Source organism: Ovis aries, chromosome 19, assembly GCF_016772045.2.
Source record: "Ovis aries strain OAR_USU_Benz2616 breed Rambouillet chromosome 19, ARS-UI_Ramb_v3.0, whole genome shotgun sequence".
In the NCBI taxonomy this organism is placed as follows: domain Eukaryota; kingdom Metazoa; phylum Chordata; class Mammalia; order Artiodactyla; family Bovidae; genus Ovis; species Ovis aries.
In genome coordinates, this window is record NC_056072.1 from 28,995,394 (window position 1) to 29,012,629 (window position 17,236).

Genomic DNA, 17,236 nt, shown 5'->3' on the forward strand with positions numbered 1-17,236 from the left:
GGAATACCAGACCACCTGACCTGCTTCCTGAGAAATCTGTATGCAGGTCAAGAAGCAACAGTGAGAACCAGATGTGGAACAACAGGCTGGTTCCAAACAGGAAAAGGAGTACGTCAAGGTTGTATATTGTCACCCTGCTTATTTAACTTATATGCAGAGTACATCATGAGAAATGCTGGACTGGATGAAGCATAAGCTGGAATCAAGATTGCTGGGAGAAATATCAATAACCTCAGACATGCAGATGACATAACCCTGATGGCAGAAGGCAAAGAAGAACTAAAGAGCCTCTGATGAAAGTAAAAGAGGAGAGTGAAAAAGTTGGCTTAAAACTCAACATTCAGAAAGCTAAAATCATGGCATCGGGTCCCATCACTTCATGGCAAATAGATGGGGAAACAGTGGAAACAGTGACAGAATTTTATTTTTTGGAACTCCAAAACCACTGCAGATGGTTGCTGCAGCCATGAAATTAAACGACAGTTGCTCCTTGGAAGAAAAGTTATGACCAACCTAGACAGCATATTAAAAAGCAGACCTTTGTCAACAAAGGTCCGTCTAGTCAAAGCTGTGGTTTTTCCAGTAGTCATATGGCTGTGAGAGTTGGACTATAAAGAAAGCTGAGCGCCGAAGAATTGATGCTTTTGAACTGTGGTGTTGGAGAAGACTCTTGAGAGTCCCTTGGACAGCAAGGAGATCCAGCCAGTCCATTGTAAAGGAAATCGGTCCTGAATGTTCATTGGAAGGACTGATGCTGAAGCTGAAACTCCAATACTTTGGCCACCTGATGCAAAGAACTGACTCATTTGAAAAGACCCTGATGCTGGGAAAGATAGAGGGCAGGAGGAGAAGGGGTTGACAGAGGATAAGATGGTTGAATGGTATCACCAACTCAATGGACTTGAGTTTGATTAAACTCCTGGAGTTGATGATGGCCAGGGAGGCCTGGCGTGCTGCGGTTCATGGGGTCGCAAAGAACTGGACACGACTGAGCGACTGAACTGAATGGAACTGAACAAACAGGAAGAAGTAATTAAGTTGGACAAGACTTCGATACTTGATACCTTTTTAGCAAGTGATTTTGTCAGTTTGTTTTTGAAGTAGAGTTATGATATTTTATATTTTTCAGTCTGAGTTTTCTTCAGTTCTTTAAGGTGGAAAAATTTAAGTTTGTTCTAGGTAATTCCTTGACAAACAATATTGATTTAAGAAATAGAGACATTTGAAAATATAATTTTCCATGGTATTTTGAAAGCTTGAATTAGAGAAACATTATCTAATTAAAGCTATAATACATTTAAATATTCATTTACTTATGATAACTTCTCTCCTTGTTATTTAATGTATCTTGTCATATCTTACAGTGTTTTTATGGTAACAGTAATTAATCGACTATAACAATAGAGTATAAAGACTTTTCTATAATTCTTCAGGAAAGAAATAAAGAGGTTTGGAGTTAATGATATTGATATGATATCCTGCAATAAAAGAATATGAAAAATATTTAAAAATGATTAAAACTCTGAGCTGCTATACATGTGTTACTCCTCAGTATGTGAATTTCTGTTAAAAAAAATCAGATCTTTTTTCTTGAGGATAATTTTATTTTTTTCAATTTCCTTTTAGGGAAAGGTGCAGTTTTAAAGTGTTTACTGGACATTCACAAAATTTTTCAGGAAAATGACCCAGCTTATATTCTAAATGATCTCTACATCTCAGACTACTGTGTGTGGATTCAGAAAGCCAAGTAAGTTTTGAGTTATGTATGCTACGTGCTCCCATTTCTGGAACACTGAAGAAAGCAAAATAACCTGGAGGATTAGTTTTAATGAGGGAGAAGCCTGTACACCTACCAAATACTTGAGAAGTACTGGATCAACATGGGGTACTTGGTGAAGTTGCTTAGAGAGGAGGTGCAGATGACAGAAAGGTGAAGTTTTCTAGAAAAAATTAGTAATAGCTTGGAAAATAAATGTTAAACAGTTGTGACTATTCATTGCTACACTGTTGACTGTTCCCAATGAAATCGCAAGACTGGTCTATCTGAACCTGTATCTGTAGTTTATTTATAGGGGAGTGTGAATGTGAGTGTGTGTGCTAGCAAATGTGTTACATGACAGGATAGAGACCTAATCAGATCTAATGAAAATAACTGTGCCCTCTTTGGTTAATCACTGGCGAATGGAATCCTTTATTCAGAGTATAAGAACAACTTTCAGAGCCTAATTAAGTGTATCTAAGGGTCTGAACACTGAGAAATGAGCTCCTTGAACTTGGTATGTAAAAAAACATTTTTTAATTGTTTACCACAGTCTCACCCAAGGAAGCTTATCAAGTTTAAAAATACAATGAATTTTCATTTTGTTAAGAATGTTCTATAGACCTAATTCTTATCAGACATGCCCAAAATATCCATTTTAGTAGTAGGAGACTGTTAATTGAGAACATACAAAAAGAGCCTTTGGTTGGAATAATTCTTAGGTGTATAGAAAATAATGGCATAATATCATTTGTGACTTAGAAGATAAATGATAATATTTTTACTATTACTGTGAATAGTAAATGAATGCGTTAGGATGGCTTTTAATGCCTGTTTTGAACAAGCCATTATATAGAATTTATTTTTGATTTCTGTTCATGGGGAAGCAATTATATTGCAGAGTGACGTAAGAAAAAAACTTGAGGATGTACCTGTTATAAGCAAAATGCTTAGGGACTGCTCAAGATAATGCCTAATAGCATACAGCAGGTGGTGTCAGCATTCGAAGTAGAAATCTAGATTTCACCAGATGGAAAATTGCATCTTTAACCCCTGAGGTCATAATGGTATGTCATCACTTCATTTGAGCCTTCTGCTAATTGAGCTTATCAAATACCCTGCTGCCATTTCCTGTTGTTTTCATAATAAAATTAAATTGAAATAGTCTATTTGTGAGGGTTTAGGTTTTGCTTTTTTCTTTCAGGGTGAGGATTTTATAAGCATGTAATGAGCATTCAAGTTTATGCTAGGATCCCATTTCTGAGAGTGCCTCCTTGCTCTGTTTGTGGCATTCTTTATTGACTAGAGAGATCTTATTTCATTGAAGTAGAAGAGTGTAATGCCCTCAAGTTGATGTGGGGATTAATAGGACTTTCTTTGGCTTTAAAAGTTTTTCCCTTTGTTTTAAGTTGCAGGAAATCAAATAACATTCTTAGGCTCCTTGTCATTGTTATGGTGACAGTAATTTTTAAAAAGATGTTAATGTATAGGGAGCAGATTAGAAGAGAGAAACCAACAGGAACTCTTGAAGTTGCTTTGGAAAAGAAATTTTCAACTTTACCATTTGACTGTAACGTCCCTTTCTCTAAGTAGACTGTGTTGTTTTCACTTTGTGTGTTATGTTTTAACTATTTTCCCCTCCCCCTTGAAATAAGAGAACTGAATTTTAATTAAATTTTCTAATTTCATTCTTAATTTTTCAAACAGCATAATTGAGCTTTCTAGTATCATCTTAATTATGAACTTTGAATTAGTAATACTATGGTGAATGTCCATAATTTTCCTAACTAATTTCTTACTTAATTTTTCACTTTCTATCTCATTTCTTTTCCAAACAATTTGTTAGTGAAATCTAGTGCCTTATTTTTATGTATTAAAATAGTTCTGCATTTTCCTCAGTCTTTAGTTGATGTTTTTTATTTTTAATAATGACTGTATAAAATTTTATTTGAAGTACCAGACAAGTGCTACATTCTGACTAGCATTCCATTTTCACAGTCAGACATTTACTTTGGCAAAAACTTACTGGAATATGGGCAGCAAAGTCATTCTTATGGTGAATTAATGAAGTTAGGACAACAGTTACCATGAGGTTTTGCTTCAGTGCTTCATAGTTAGTTTTCCTTGTGACATTTGTGTCCTGTAGAGCACACTTGCAGGTCTTAAAAACTGAAGCTCGTGTGTTTTTATTTCAAGTTATAGGCTCTGCACATCACTTTTCTAAAAAATGCTTCATGCTATCCTTCATTGTAAGCTTCATTGGAAGTTTCGAGTGTGGTGGCTCCTACAGGAGACACACCCTGGGTAGCAGCATGCAGAGGTGGTTTGCTTGAGGTCATATATCTTATAAGAGAGATGTCTATGATAATCTCAGGTCTTCTGGCTCCAGGTTGCATGTTTTCCCAGATATACTACCTAGACAAGCAGTTGTCTCTGTCCATGATATGGTGTGGGGTGGAGAGTGAAGAGGGAACCCTTCCTTTAGAGGGCTTTTCCTTTAGGAAGAGGGATTAAGAATTTATCTGTCTTCCTCAGGGATGTTCCCATAGCACTTGGCTTAGAGATCACTTGGGCACACATTGTGTCTGCCTCTCATTGTAGTAATTAAGGTGCATATCTCTTTCTTCCTCTAAAATTTTAAAATCCATGTGAATAAGCACCTCTCAGTGCCCATTACAGTCCCTTGTGAGCACAGTAAATTTCAGTTGAATAGAATGGTACCTCATAGAGCCAGTTGAAGGAACACTTCTTTTTTTTTTTTCCCCCTCAACCGAACTGTAAATCAGCTCTAACCTATGTTTATTGAAATTTTTAGCTACATTTTAGCTATATAAGATTTCACCTTTCCCCTGATTTCCTTCTAGTGGGCTGTGCTCACCAGTAGCACTGGTAGTTCTGACCTACTGAAAGTTTAGCATTTTACACTCTTTAGTATAAGCTGGCGGAGAAGGCAATGGCACCCCACTCCAGTACTCTTGCCTGGAAAATCCCATGGACGGAGGAGCCTGGTAGGCTGCAGTCCATGGGGTCGCTAAGGGTCGGACACGACTGAGCGACTTCACTTTCACTTTTCACTTTCATCCATTGGAGAAGGAAATGGCAACCCACTCTAGTGTTCTTGCCTGGAGAATTCCAGGGACAGGGGAGCCTGGTGGGCTGCTGTCTATGGGGTCGCACAGACTCGGACACAACTGAAGTGACTTAGCAGCAGCAGCAGCAGCAGTATAAGCTGGAGTGGAAAAGCTTACACTGTAAAATATGTTCCAGCCCTGCCTCTCATTGACAATAAGACTTTAGCAAGTCACTCCATTACTTCATCTAATGCATTCAGTGTTAGTATTTTAATGCATGGTGTATTTTAAAATGACACAGGATAAAATATGATGTTGTTTTTCTGTGTCAAAGATTTTGGATTTTTTTTTAAAGTAGTTAAAATCTAAAGTCCACTAAACTTCACTATAAGTCAGAGCTTGTCCGTGCAGATTCTATATCTTCGTTTTCTCTGGTATAGTTTTTTCAGGTAGGTGGTTGTAGGGGAGAAAAGAAAATATATGTCTTTGAAACAGTGAACATTGAACCGATAAATGGTTTACTCTCATTAATGTTCTTTGTGCGTTTGTTTTTTTCACTGCTTTTTTTGCATTGTTCCCACTCACCATGAAATGAAATCTTATTTTGCAAGCCCCTTGGACACTAATGTGCAAAGTTTGTAGAGGTAAACAACTCCATTGCTAGAGAATTTTATTTGATAAATCCTGGACCTCAGATTCTGTAGTAGAGCATGTTCTGCTCTGCAGAAGCTCTTAGCACACCTGGCGGTTGCTGCGTGCCTTTCATTGGTCAGCTTCCACAGTGGGCCCCTCCCCCAAGCGAATGACTGTCCAAGAGCGACGGTTAGTGGTCCTGCTCAGCCATTGGTCAGTTTTGCATTGGGCCCCTCCCACAATGAATAATTGTCAAAGAGCAACCGTTAGTTAGCCATTCGGCCAACCGTCAGCGGAGCTGTGGTCCTGAGGTGGAGAGTGAGGTAAGAGGTGGATCCCGGCTTTCTCCCGGTGCCCTCTAGCTCACCTGGCCTTGGGCCAGCGCATAATCTGGGTGGTCCAGGAAACAAGGAAACAAGCCCTCGCCAAGGCAGCCCACTGGCTGGGCCCGCTTTGAGGTGGGGTGAATCTCTTCTGTTACCCTGCCTCTGTGACCTGACGGCCGCAGCCGTCTGCCTGGCATGCACTCTGCTGGCCCCGCCTCCGCCATTCCAACTTCCTGAGGAACCTGAGGGTCAGTTGGGTCTTAGGTGCCTCCCTCCATGATGGCAGCAGAGCAGCGTCTGGGGACCTGACTCTGGGGAAGCTGCCAGCTGAGACCTGCTTCCTTAGCCAAGACCTGGGCGCTGGCAGGAGGACCAGGCAGAGTGGTATGTGAGAGTTTTGGGGCAGAGTAACTGGCCCTGCGGGAACCTCTCCTCTCAAGCCAGGACCTGGACCTTGCTCTTTCTTGTCAGAACAGAGAATAACATTTGTTTATTTTAGTGTAGATTTATACGAACATCACTGACATGACCTCAAGAACAAAGAATCTGGTACCAAAAAATTTGCAACAGCTAATCACTCTCTTCCCTCACCTTTTCTATGAGGAAAGCTTTTGGAGAGTTTGGGGGTTTTAAGGCAGGAGCCACCCATCTCCTTGCAAGGCTGTCAGTAAACTTTATCTGTTCCAAACTCTGATGTTTTGGCATTGTTTGGCCTCACTGTGTATCAGACACACAGACTGGCGTTTCGGTAACATTTCCTCAATTGTGAATAAACTCAAGCTATTTCTGCACTAAAATCTTAAGATTTTAGAAAACTTAAAACCTTATCATTGCTTCATACTGCTTTGGTTGCTTCTTCTATGTATGTGTTTTGGTAGGGAAAAGAATTATGTTCCTGAGAAGAGTGTAGATCTCCTCCTTCTGGCTTTCTCTTGTTCCTGGTTTATCTGCCAAAAGCCATGAGAGTGGTGGTAACTGATGCAGAGGTAAAACATCAGCATTGGATGTAAAAGTGGAATTATTTATTTTTTTAATCACTAATTATCGAGCCCTACCATGTGCTAGGAACTGAGGTGGTGGAGCCACTGTGGTGAACAAGAGACACGCCACCTTGCAGCTGACCTTCTAGCAAGAAACACAGATATAAGGGAATATTATTTTGTAGCCAAATAGCAGCTGCAGTGGGAATGTACGGGTGCTGTGGAACTACCTAGAAGGCCACATGCCTAGTCTTAGGGTCTTGGAAACCGCTTCTAGAAGGAAGAGTTGAAGGTGAGAGCTGAAAGGTCAGTAGGGGATGGTCAGATGCAGATGGGGAAGCAGGCATGGAGAGTATTTCAGACAATAGGGACAAAAGAATATGGACTTTTTAAAGAGCTTGAAAGCTCAGGTTGGTTGACTCTTGGTACAGGAATGAGAGGAAAAAATAAGGCTGATTCTTATAGAGCCTTGGCCACATGAAGATGTTTGAAATTTATCCTGGAAGAGTGTGGAGAATCTAAAGAGTTTAAGTGCTGGGGTATGTATGTGAGTGACATGGTGAGATATAGATTCTGGGAGGGTCCATCAGGTCATACTGTGGGAAATGAACTGGCATAGGGGCAGAGCTCAGATTCAAGCTGAAAAGGCTGGTTTCAGAAGAAAAGGTGATGGAAGCAAAAGGCAGCTGTAGCCTGAGTGAGGCCAGTGAGAGTGGGGCAGGAGACGAGTGGTCAGGGTAGATGAAAGAGGACCAAGTAAGAATTGGATCTCAGGCAACAATGAGAAGTGGGGGAGTCAAAGATGAGATCTGAATTTTGACTTGGCCAGTAAACCAGGTGGTTGGAGGTGCATTTGCTGAAATTAAATCGTATTGGAGAAGGGTATAGGATGGAGGAGAAGGGAGGTAAGAAGAGTTCAGTTTTTAAAATGTTGATTTGAGATCTCTAAGGAGTATCCGTGAAAAAAGAGTCAGGAACATTTGGATCACAGCTGGAAAAGATGTATGGAGAAGAGTTGGACAAAGAAAGGATATGAATTAATAGCAAAACATAAAAAATGGTATCTGATTGTACAGTGCTGTTTCACATATGAGTATAATAATAATCAGGAGTGGGTGCATTCCAGGCTGGGCAAACAGCATCATGCAGAGGAATAGACAAGTCAAACATGTAAGCAACATGGAGAATAGATTTCCTGTTGTAGCTCTGGTCATTGAAGGGGAAGAATGGATGTGAGGCGTTTTTGCTTTTGGATCACAAGTTTTATCTGTCCTTTAGTGTCCCTTTATTATTGAATGAGAGAGTCTGCAGTTAGCCTGGGGTCCCGGCGTTTTAGTAACAGGGCCAGAGATGAAACTCTTATTTCTCCCTTCAGTGTCTGGAGACTACAACAGTATTTTTGTGTAGAAATCGCCTGGTTACAAACAAGAAACCCACTTGGACTTTTATAGTAAAAGTGGGGACGTTATCAGAAGGCTTTCAGTTATCTTCTGGGACCCAGATGCTGGGAGTGCAGTTGAATCCCTGAGCTCAAGGCACAAAGTACGATAGTTGGCTGACTTTCTGGTGACCTGTGTCCCTCATGTTGCTTCTTTCTCTAAGTCATTGCTGCTCTTCTTCCTTGATGCATGAGAAGGAGAATGGCTTTTCCACTGCTCTGAGTTTCCACGTGCCTAGTTTCAGTAGGGATGGACTAGAGTCCCTTGCTTATGATTCCAAGGGAGGGGCACATGGTTGATCCAGTGTGGGTCAGTGTTTGTTTCTGGTCTAGTTGCCTTGATGACAGTGGGCATGTGCCCCCTAAAGTGGTATACACATAGTCCCAGGGCCCACTTTGTCACTAGTGAGTGGCCTTTCTCAGAGCAGGGTGCGGTGCATGTGTGGCATGCAGACCTCCAAAGAGGACTGCTGTAATTTCATGACACCTATCTGAGTCATAGCTGAGGGAGAGCCCTGCTGCCCATGTCACTGATGATCACAATAAAAATACAGTGCTGTGGCTGATTTCAGAGGTCTGTTTAATTCAGGTGTAACCAAATGATAATCAGGCACTCTAGGTGGTTTCACTTCTTCAGGGGAAGTTACTTCTGTGACAAATGGTACAATGTTAAGTGTTACATTAGCTGCTAATGATTAGCATGTAGAAATTTCAAGAAACAATTGTGCAGAATTTCTAGCAAGTTAAACCTCCCTTGATTTGAAATCATTCTTGGTAAGGTGCTTATTCTGGCCTGTCAAGTTGCTCTTCAGTTTTACTGTTTATTTTTAATTAAATCCACAAATTCATCCTGGATGGGAGTGGGTTTTATCTCTGTAAGAAAAGATTAGTACATGCCAATCTCCATTCACTTATAGCCCTTCAGTGAGGTTTCATATAGAAAGGATTTACTTAATGGTTCTTCACCTTATCACCAGTAGTTCAGCAATGCCCACTGGGGACCGCTGCTCTTCATTAGACTTCTCTAACAAGAAATGTGCCAGTGAGTCATGGGATTATGAATGTTCCTAAAGATTTCAGGTCAAAATAACCCTTTGTAAAGATACAAATGCTCCCTGTAACTATATACATTGAGAAAACTTGTCAAAGAATCCTGTATCTGAATGTTCCAAGGTTTGTGGAGCTTTTTGTTGTTGCTTTTGCTTGTTTTTTAAAATTTGTAGTATCCTTTTTTTTTAAGTAGCCTTTTTTATTTTGGAATAGTTTTAGATTTACAGAAAAATTATGAATATGGTTTAGAGAGTTCCCAGATGTCCCAGACTCAGTTTCCCCTATAACTAACTTTTTATATCCATATGGTCATTTGTCACAAAGAACCATTATTGATACATTATTGTTAGCTAAAGCCCATAGATTTATTTAGATTTTCCTACTTCTTAACTAACATCCTTTTCCTATTTCAGCATATCACATTTTGTTTTGTTTTTTACTAAGAACGGGGACTCAGATCAGTTAAGCTCTGTTTCTTGCATGTTTTGTTTTTTCAAGAGCTTAAATGTTATCAAAAGGCAATAAAATATTATTGAGATATGTTAAGATTTACTTGAGGGGCTTAATACATACAAACATTCTAATCCAGACCTTGGGGAGAAAATAGTTTGGCAGGTGGGAGAATTTTTAGAAATTTGAAGACATAATTCATTTATTATTTTTACTTCTACCTGTACTGTAGGTATTGTGATTTTGCTAGATTAATAAAAATAGAACAGATTTGTAAAAATAAAGTAAGACTTTATATTTTCTTACTGATTTTCTAAAGGTGGAGGATTTAGTGGGAAAAGTGTGAATACAAGTTCTTGTTAAAAAAGAAACTTGCAGGGGTGACTTGGCAGCTCCCAGACCGGAAAGTGCCTGCATTTATTGCTACATGGAGGTTTGTGTGTGTCACGCCCATTCAAGAGCTACAGCTGGGTGGCTGTGTTTATTTTTTGTCTCTGTCCTTACTCGTTTCATTTCTGGATACTTGGCTTCAGACTTCTCAAATCCTTGGTTTTGGCTTGCTGGAGCCCTGGCTTTTCATGGAGTATAATTAGCTACTGTGTGAGCAAATTGGTATTTTCCTTCACCTCCCTTGCTCTAATGTACTTTAGGCATGTCAAAGGTCTTGGAAGGATTCTCAGTGGAGAAGATCTGCAGGATCAAGTGAGTTCAGGTGGGGATTGATGTAGTCAGCTTTTGTAAACCAGTATTTTCTGCTTCAGATAGAATTTTCCCTGTGCTCGGATGGTCTTCATGTCTCATTCAGAGAAGAGGCTTACATTGATTAATGTGGTGTATGTGTGGTTATCGTACTTAGAAAGTGCTCTGTTTAAGAAGAGCTTTGTCAAGAGCGTCCTTTGAATGGAGTCACAAGAAAGCTTTTTTTAAAAAACTGACAACTTCAAGTACAGTTTCTTTTTTCTTCTGCTAAATATGATTGAAACCCAATCCTTGTTATAACATAATTATCTCAACCTAAGCCAGCAGGGAGTTGCTGTCTTAATGTAAGGGGTGTGAAGTCCCCTAAATAAATAGAGGATTAATTACATTCACAGCATGTTGTGAAGGTGATGAGATTGATTGTGATCATTTGACTGGTCCCATTTCCTGCTCGGACTACTTTCCTGAATAAATAGAAGCTGGGAAAATTATAAATAGAGCTTTAGAGAGTATTGTGCCTGGGATGGGAAATGATGTTGGAAAAGGGCCTCTGAAGTTTATTCCTCTATTGTGAGTGATGTATAACATTTATTGTAGATAATTTTATCATTGATTATTTGCTGTTCTCAGTTTAAACAGTCCAGGAAATAGTGTTTATCTTGTAAAATATAGATATTAATAGAGCATTGAAAGAATTTGACAGATTCTTCTTTAAACGGATGGGTTTCAGCAAATTCCTGGTCCATTTCTAGACGTTTTCACTTAGTGTGGCCTTTTAGAAGGTTTACACTAAGGGAAGTGTCAGCTTTTCCATGCTTGTATTGTCATTTCCTCATAGAAGCTTCTGCTTTTGTTAAAATGATGTAGTATTTTCATGAAGAGTACTGTTTTCTATTTTTATGTTATATTTATCTCTTTTTTGTGCATAGTTTTCTAATACTGTAAAATTGTGGTTACAATTTAGATGTTTATTTTCCAAATCTATTGCAGTCACCTCCAGAGTGAGGTGATCTTAGGCCATGGAGAGCATAAAACAGTCTTTTTAGCATGCAGGAAAACTGTATAGATCTGTGTTTATTAAGAAAAATATTAAGCTTCACTAATATTTAATATATGGATCAGTAGCAAAAATTATGTTTTGTGGGTACCAAACTTTTTAAAATAATGGTCTGAAGTTTAGAGGAACAACCATTCTTGTTTCCAAAGGGAAGCAGTATATTTATTCTCAGCCTGAATTATGGCTGGGGGGGTTGTTTTGCCTAAGAAACTGGAGTTGAGGTTCAGGGACTCCAGTCAGGCTCTTCCAATTGCTTGAACTTAGTTGAAGACATAGAAACTCAACTTTGGAGCGTGAGATTCATGCTAGCTATGAAACGGTCCCTTCCTGCCTTAGTTGTATGTCCTGCTTGCTTAGTAGAGAGAGATAAGCCCGACTTGGAAGGCAGGGCCTTTGTCTCAATGGTAGCACATATTTCTTGGACACTTTGGACTACAGAGGCTTTGTCTTTTGCTTTTGAGCTTCTTATTGTATGAAAGAATAAGAAGATGACTATCATTGTGAGGCAAAATGATTGAAATTTGAAATGGATGATTATATAGATCTGGGAGTGGGATGAGATAGAGGTTCTTTCTCAAGATGTATGATTCTGTGAAGAATCATTTTGTTATTTCATTGTTAATTACTGATTTGAAAAAATAATTATTGAGCATCTGCTCAACCAGAAGTTAAGAGAAGTGGTGAATTTTAACATTCTAGAATTTCACCTAGAATGTAGTAGGTCCACTACTTGCAGAGGCCTTGTGGCAGGAGGGAATTTTATATGTGTTCAAGAAACTGAAGGAACCAGAATGTCTGACGCCTAAAAGGTGTATGTATGTGTGGATGGATCAGGATGTGGCTGGTGATTCAGGCAGGGCCCAGACTGTAGAGTAGCTTCTATGTAATGTTAAGAATCTTTATCTTAAGTGCAATGGGAAGCTGGAAAAAGGTCGTAGGTACATGATGGGAGATCACTAGGGTAATAGTGTGAATTGCATGTTGTACCAGCTAGAAAAGTTCTTGTGAAGAATGAATGTAACCTGACGAGGAAATTAGGATTTAGAAACTAACATGAATTTGTGGAGAAAGGGAAAAGACATCATGGAAGATTATGCCTGAGTTTGTGGCTTGCACAGCTGAAGAAGTGATGAGAACACATTTGGGAAAAATAATTCTCAGGCTGTTGACTTTAGTTAGAAAAATTCCTCTATTTACAGAACTTAGCTTCTTTTGGGGTGGTCTGCTAAAACTAATGGTTAATTTTCTTTCTTTGCCTCTGTGGATTTTTTTTCTTTAATGGAACTATTGGGTTCAGTTATCTAGCTTATTTTCCTTTTTTGTATGTTTATAAAGTTTATTTTTAAAAAATATTTTCTTATGAAATATTACAATAATATAAGATATATGTGTATACTTTAAGAATAATAAAAAAAGTGAACATGCGTATATTTACCACCAATCCTAAGAAGTAGAGCATTACCAGTTTCCTAGAGGCACCCTATGGGAGAAGTCCCAGTCATACTTCTCTCCTCCCTTTGCTAACCAGAATTATGAGTTTTGTGTTAGTCATTACCTTGCTTTCCCTTATGGTTTTGCCATTGTATTTATCCCAAGTTTAGTTTTAGTTTCACTTGCTTCTGAACTGTATGTAAATGGAATCATACTGTAGGTGTTCTTCCTTTACTTGCAATTCTCACATAATGTTTTTTCTTTTTTTTAAAAAAATTTATCCATGATGATGCATGTAGAAAATGAAAGTGTTAGTCACTCAGTCGTGTCTGACTTTTTACAACCCCATGGACTTTAGCTCCCCAGGCTCCTCTGTCCATGGAATTCTCCAGGCAAGAATACTGGGTTGCTGTTCCCTTCTCCAGGGGATCTTCCTGACCCAGGAATCGAACCTGGGTCCTCCTACATTGCAGGCAGATGTTTTACTGTCTGATCCACCAGGGAAGCCACCAGGGAAGATGGTGCATATAGGTATAGTTTATTTTCCTGCTGTGTGAATCGACTGCAGTTTGTTTATCTATTGTAATGTGTGTTGTATTGTTGATGAATGGTTCCCATTTGGGGTTATGAGAAAAATCCTGCTCTGAACATATTTGTTCATGCTTCATGGTGCACTTGTGCAACTTTTTGAGTAAACCCTTTTACTCTGGAGTGGAATTGCTGGGATTTAGGGGATGGCTATAAGCCAGTTAGACTTTACTGGGTAATGCCAAACTATTTTCCAAAGTGGCTGTAGCAATTTATTTCAACTTATTCCCTAGCTCATCCTTCATACCAATACTTGTATTGTTCAGATTTTAAAATTTGACATTCTATAAGGCTTCCCTGGTGGCTCAGAGGTTAGAGCATCTGCCTCCAATGCGGGAGACCTGGGTTCGATCCCTGGGTTGGGAAGGTCCCCTGGAGAAGGAAATGGCAATCCACTCCAGTATTCTTGCCTGGAGAATCCTATGGATGGAGAAGCCTAGTAGGTTACAGTACACGGGGTCGCAAAGAATCGGACACGACTGAGCGACTTCACCTTCACCTTCACCTTCAAGGCTGTGAAAGTTTCTTTTGTAATTTTTATTTTCTTGGTAACAAGTGTTATCTAAGCATCCTTTCATGTATTTATTAGCCATTCATGTCCCTTCTTTTGTGAAATATCTGTCTGTTGTATTGGCCTTATTTTCATTAAGCCTAATTTTTCTTTTTGATTTTTAGATTTCTCTGATAGTCTAGATACTAGTCCTTTATTGATTAAATATGTTGCAAACATTTCTCCCCATTTTGTAGTTTATCTTCCAGTCTCCTTGTAGTGTCTATATAAACAGAAGTTTTTAATTTTAATGTTGTAGGATTTATCAATATATTCCTTTTGGGGTATGCGTTTTGTTTCTTGTTTAAGAAAGGTTTTTGATTTGCTTGTCATAAAGATAGTCTCATATAGTATCTTCTAAAATTTTTATTCCCTTGGGTTTAGCATCTAAGTCTTTAGTCCACCTGGAACTGATTTTTGTATGTTTTATGAGGTAGGGGATCCGGTTTCATTTTTTCCCCATATGGATAACCTTATTCCGGCTTCATTTATTAAATAGTCCATCTTTTCCCCATGCATCCGACAGTGCTCACTCTGTCATACATCAAGTTTACATATATACACGGGTCTGCCTCTGGGTTGTCTCTTCAGTTTCACCGATTTACTTGTCTATCATGTGCCAATGCCATGCTTTCTTAATTACTGCAGCTTTGTATCTTAGAATCAGCTTGTCAAATTCCATGAATAACACTTTGACTGGAATTGCTTTGAATCTATTTATTAGTTTGGGGAGACTAAAACATTTCATCTCTTTGCAATAACATGGTGTGACTCTCTTAAGTTTTCTTAGATGTCTTTTAATAAAATTGTATAATAATATACCATAAAGACTTTAGACATGTTTTGCTAGATTTACTGCTTTATTTTTTGCTTTGCTATTATAAATGATATTTTTAAAAAAATTTAATTTTCAAACTTCTTGTTTAAAATATGCAGAAATATAATTCATTTTTTAATACTGATTTTTGTATCCAGCTACCTTGTTAAACTCTATTATCAACTTACATACAGTTTCTCCCCAGTTTTGATATAGGCAATGATAGCAATGCAAATAATAGCAGTTAGATTTCTTCTTTTCCAATCTTTATATCTTTTATTTCTTTTTGTCTTCTTTTTCATTGTATTAGACTGACTAGACCCTCCAGTGAAATACTGAATAGATGTAGTGGTAAAGTACTTTTTATCTTGCTCTTTATCTTTTAGAAAAAACTTTCAGCAATTCACCATTAAATTGGTGTTTGCTGCAGGCTTCTGTAGATAGCCCTGTATCATGTTAAGAAAGGTTCCCGTTATTCATAGGTTTTGCTAAGAGTTACAATCCCAAATGGTCATCAAATTTTATCACATATTTTCCTCATCTTTTGGGATGATCTTAAGGATTTTCTTCTTTAATCTGCTACTGGACTATTCAGCTATGACCTAAATCAAATCCCTTATGATTATTTAGTGGAAGTGGGAAATAGATTTAAGGGACTAGATCTGATAGAGTGAGTGCCTGATGAACTATGGATGGAGGTTCGTGACATTGTATAGGAAACAGGAATCAAGACCATCACCAAAAAAAAAGAAATACAAAAAAGCAAAATGGCTGTCTGAGGAGGCCTTACAAATAGCTGTGAAAAGAAGGGACGCAAAAAGCAAAGGAGGAAAGGAATGATATACCCATGTGAATGCAGAGTTCCAAAGAATAGCAAGGAGAGATAAGAAAGCCTTCCTCAGTGATCAATGCAAAGAAATAGAGGAAAACAATAGAATGAGAAAGACTAGAGATCTCTTCAAGCAAATTAGAGTTACCAAGGGAACATTTCATGCAAAGATGGGCTCGATAAAGGACAGAAATGGTATGGACCTAACAGAAGCAGAAGATATTAAGAAGAGGTGGCAAGAATACACAGAAGAACTGTACAAAAAAGATCTTCACGACCCAGATAATCATGATGGTGTGATCACTCATCTAGAGCCAGACATCCTGGAACGTGAAATCAAGTGGGCCTTAGGAAGCATCACTATGAAAAAGCTAGTGGAGGTGGTGGAATTCTGGTTGAGCTATTTCAAATCCTAAAAGATGATGCCGTGAAAGTGCTGTACTTGATATGCCAGCAAATTTGGAAAACCCAGTAGTGGCCACAGGACTGGAAAAGGTCAGTTTTCACTCCAATCCAAAAGAAAGGCAATGCCAAAGAATGCTCAAACTACTGCACAATTGCACTCATCTCACATGCTAGTAAAGTAATGCTCAAAATTCTCCAAGCCAGGCTTCAGCAATACGTGAACTGTGAACTTCCTGATGTTCAAGCTGGATTTAGAAAAGGCAGATGAATCAGAGATCAAATTGCCAACATCCGCTGGATCATGGAAAAAGCAAGAGAGTTCCAGAAAAACATCTATTTCTGCTTTATTGACTATGCCAAAGCCTTTGACTGTGTGGATCACAATAAACTGGAAAATTCTGAGAGAGATGGGAGTACCAGACCACTTGACCTGCCTCTTGAGAAACCTATATGCGGGTCAGGAAGCAACAGTTAGAACTGGACATGGAACAACAGACTGGTTCCAAGTAGGAAAAGGAGTACGTCAAGGCTGTATATTGTCACCATGCTTATTTAACTTATATGCAGAGTACATCATGAGAAACGCTGGGCTGGTGGAAGCACAAGCTGGAATCAAGATTGCCGGGAGAAATATCAATAACCTCAGATATGCAGGTGACACCACCCTTATGGCAGAAAGCAAGGAACTAAAAAGCCTCTTGATGAAAGTGAAAGAGGAGAGTGAAAAAGTTGGCTAAAGGTCAACATTCAGAAAACGAAGATCATGGCGTCCGGTCCCATCACTTCATGGGGAATACATGGGGAAATAGTAGAAACAGTGACAGACTTTATATTTTTGGGCTCCAAAATCACTGCAGATGGTCACTGCAGCCATGAAATTAAAAGATGCTTACTCCTTGGAAGGAAAGTTATGACCAACCTAGACAGCATATTCAAAAGCAGAGACATTACTTTGTCAGCAAAGGTCCATCTAGTCAAGGCTATGGTTTTTCCAGTGGTCATGTATGGATGTGAGAGTTGGACTATAAAGAAAGCTGAGCGCCGAAGAACTGATGCTTTTGAACTGTGGTGTTGGAGAAGACTCTTGAGAGTCCCTTGGACTGCAAGGAGATCCAACCAATCCATCCTAAAGGAGATCAGTCCTGGGTATTCA

At 38.9% G+C, this 17,236-nt stretch overlaps 1 protein-coding gene across 1 annotated transcript in view; it reads left to right on the plus strand.

The window, feature by feature from the left end:
* SHQ1 (SHQ1, H/ACA ribonucleoprotein assembly factor) overlaps positions 1-17,236 on the plus strand; it is a 98,696-nt gene that overhangs the window by 54,692 nt on the left and 26,768 nt on the right. The window contains exon 10 of the mRNA XM_027958164.3: positions 1,627-1,747. Coding sequence (XP_027813965.2) covers positions 1,627-1,747 — 121 coding nt within the window. The remainder of the gene's footprint in view (positions 1-1,626; positions 1,748-17,236) is intronic.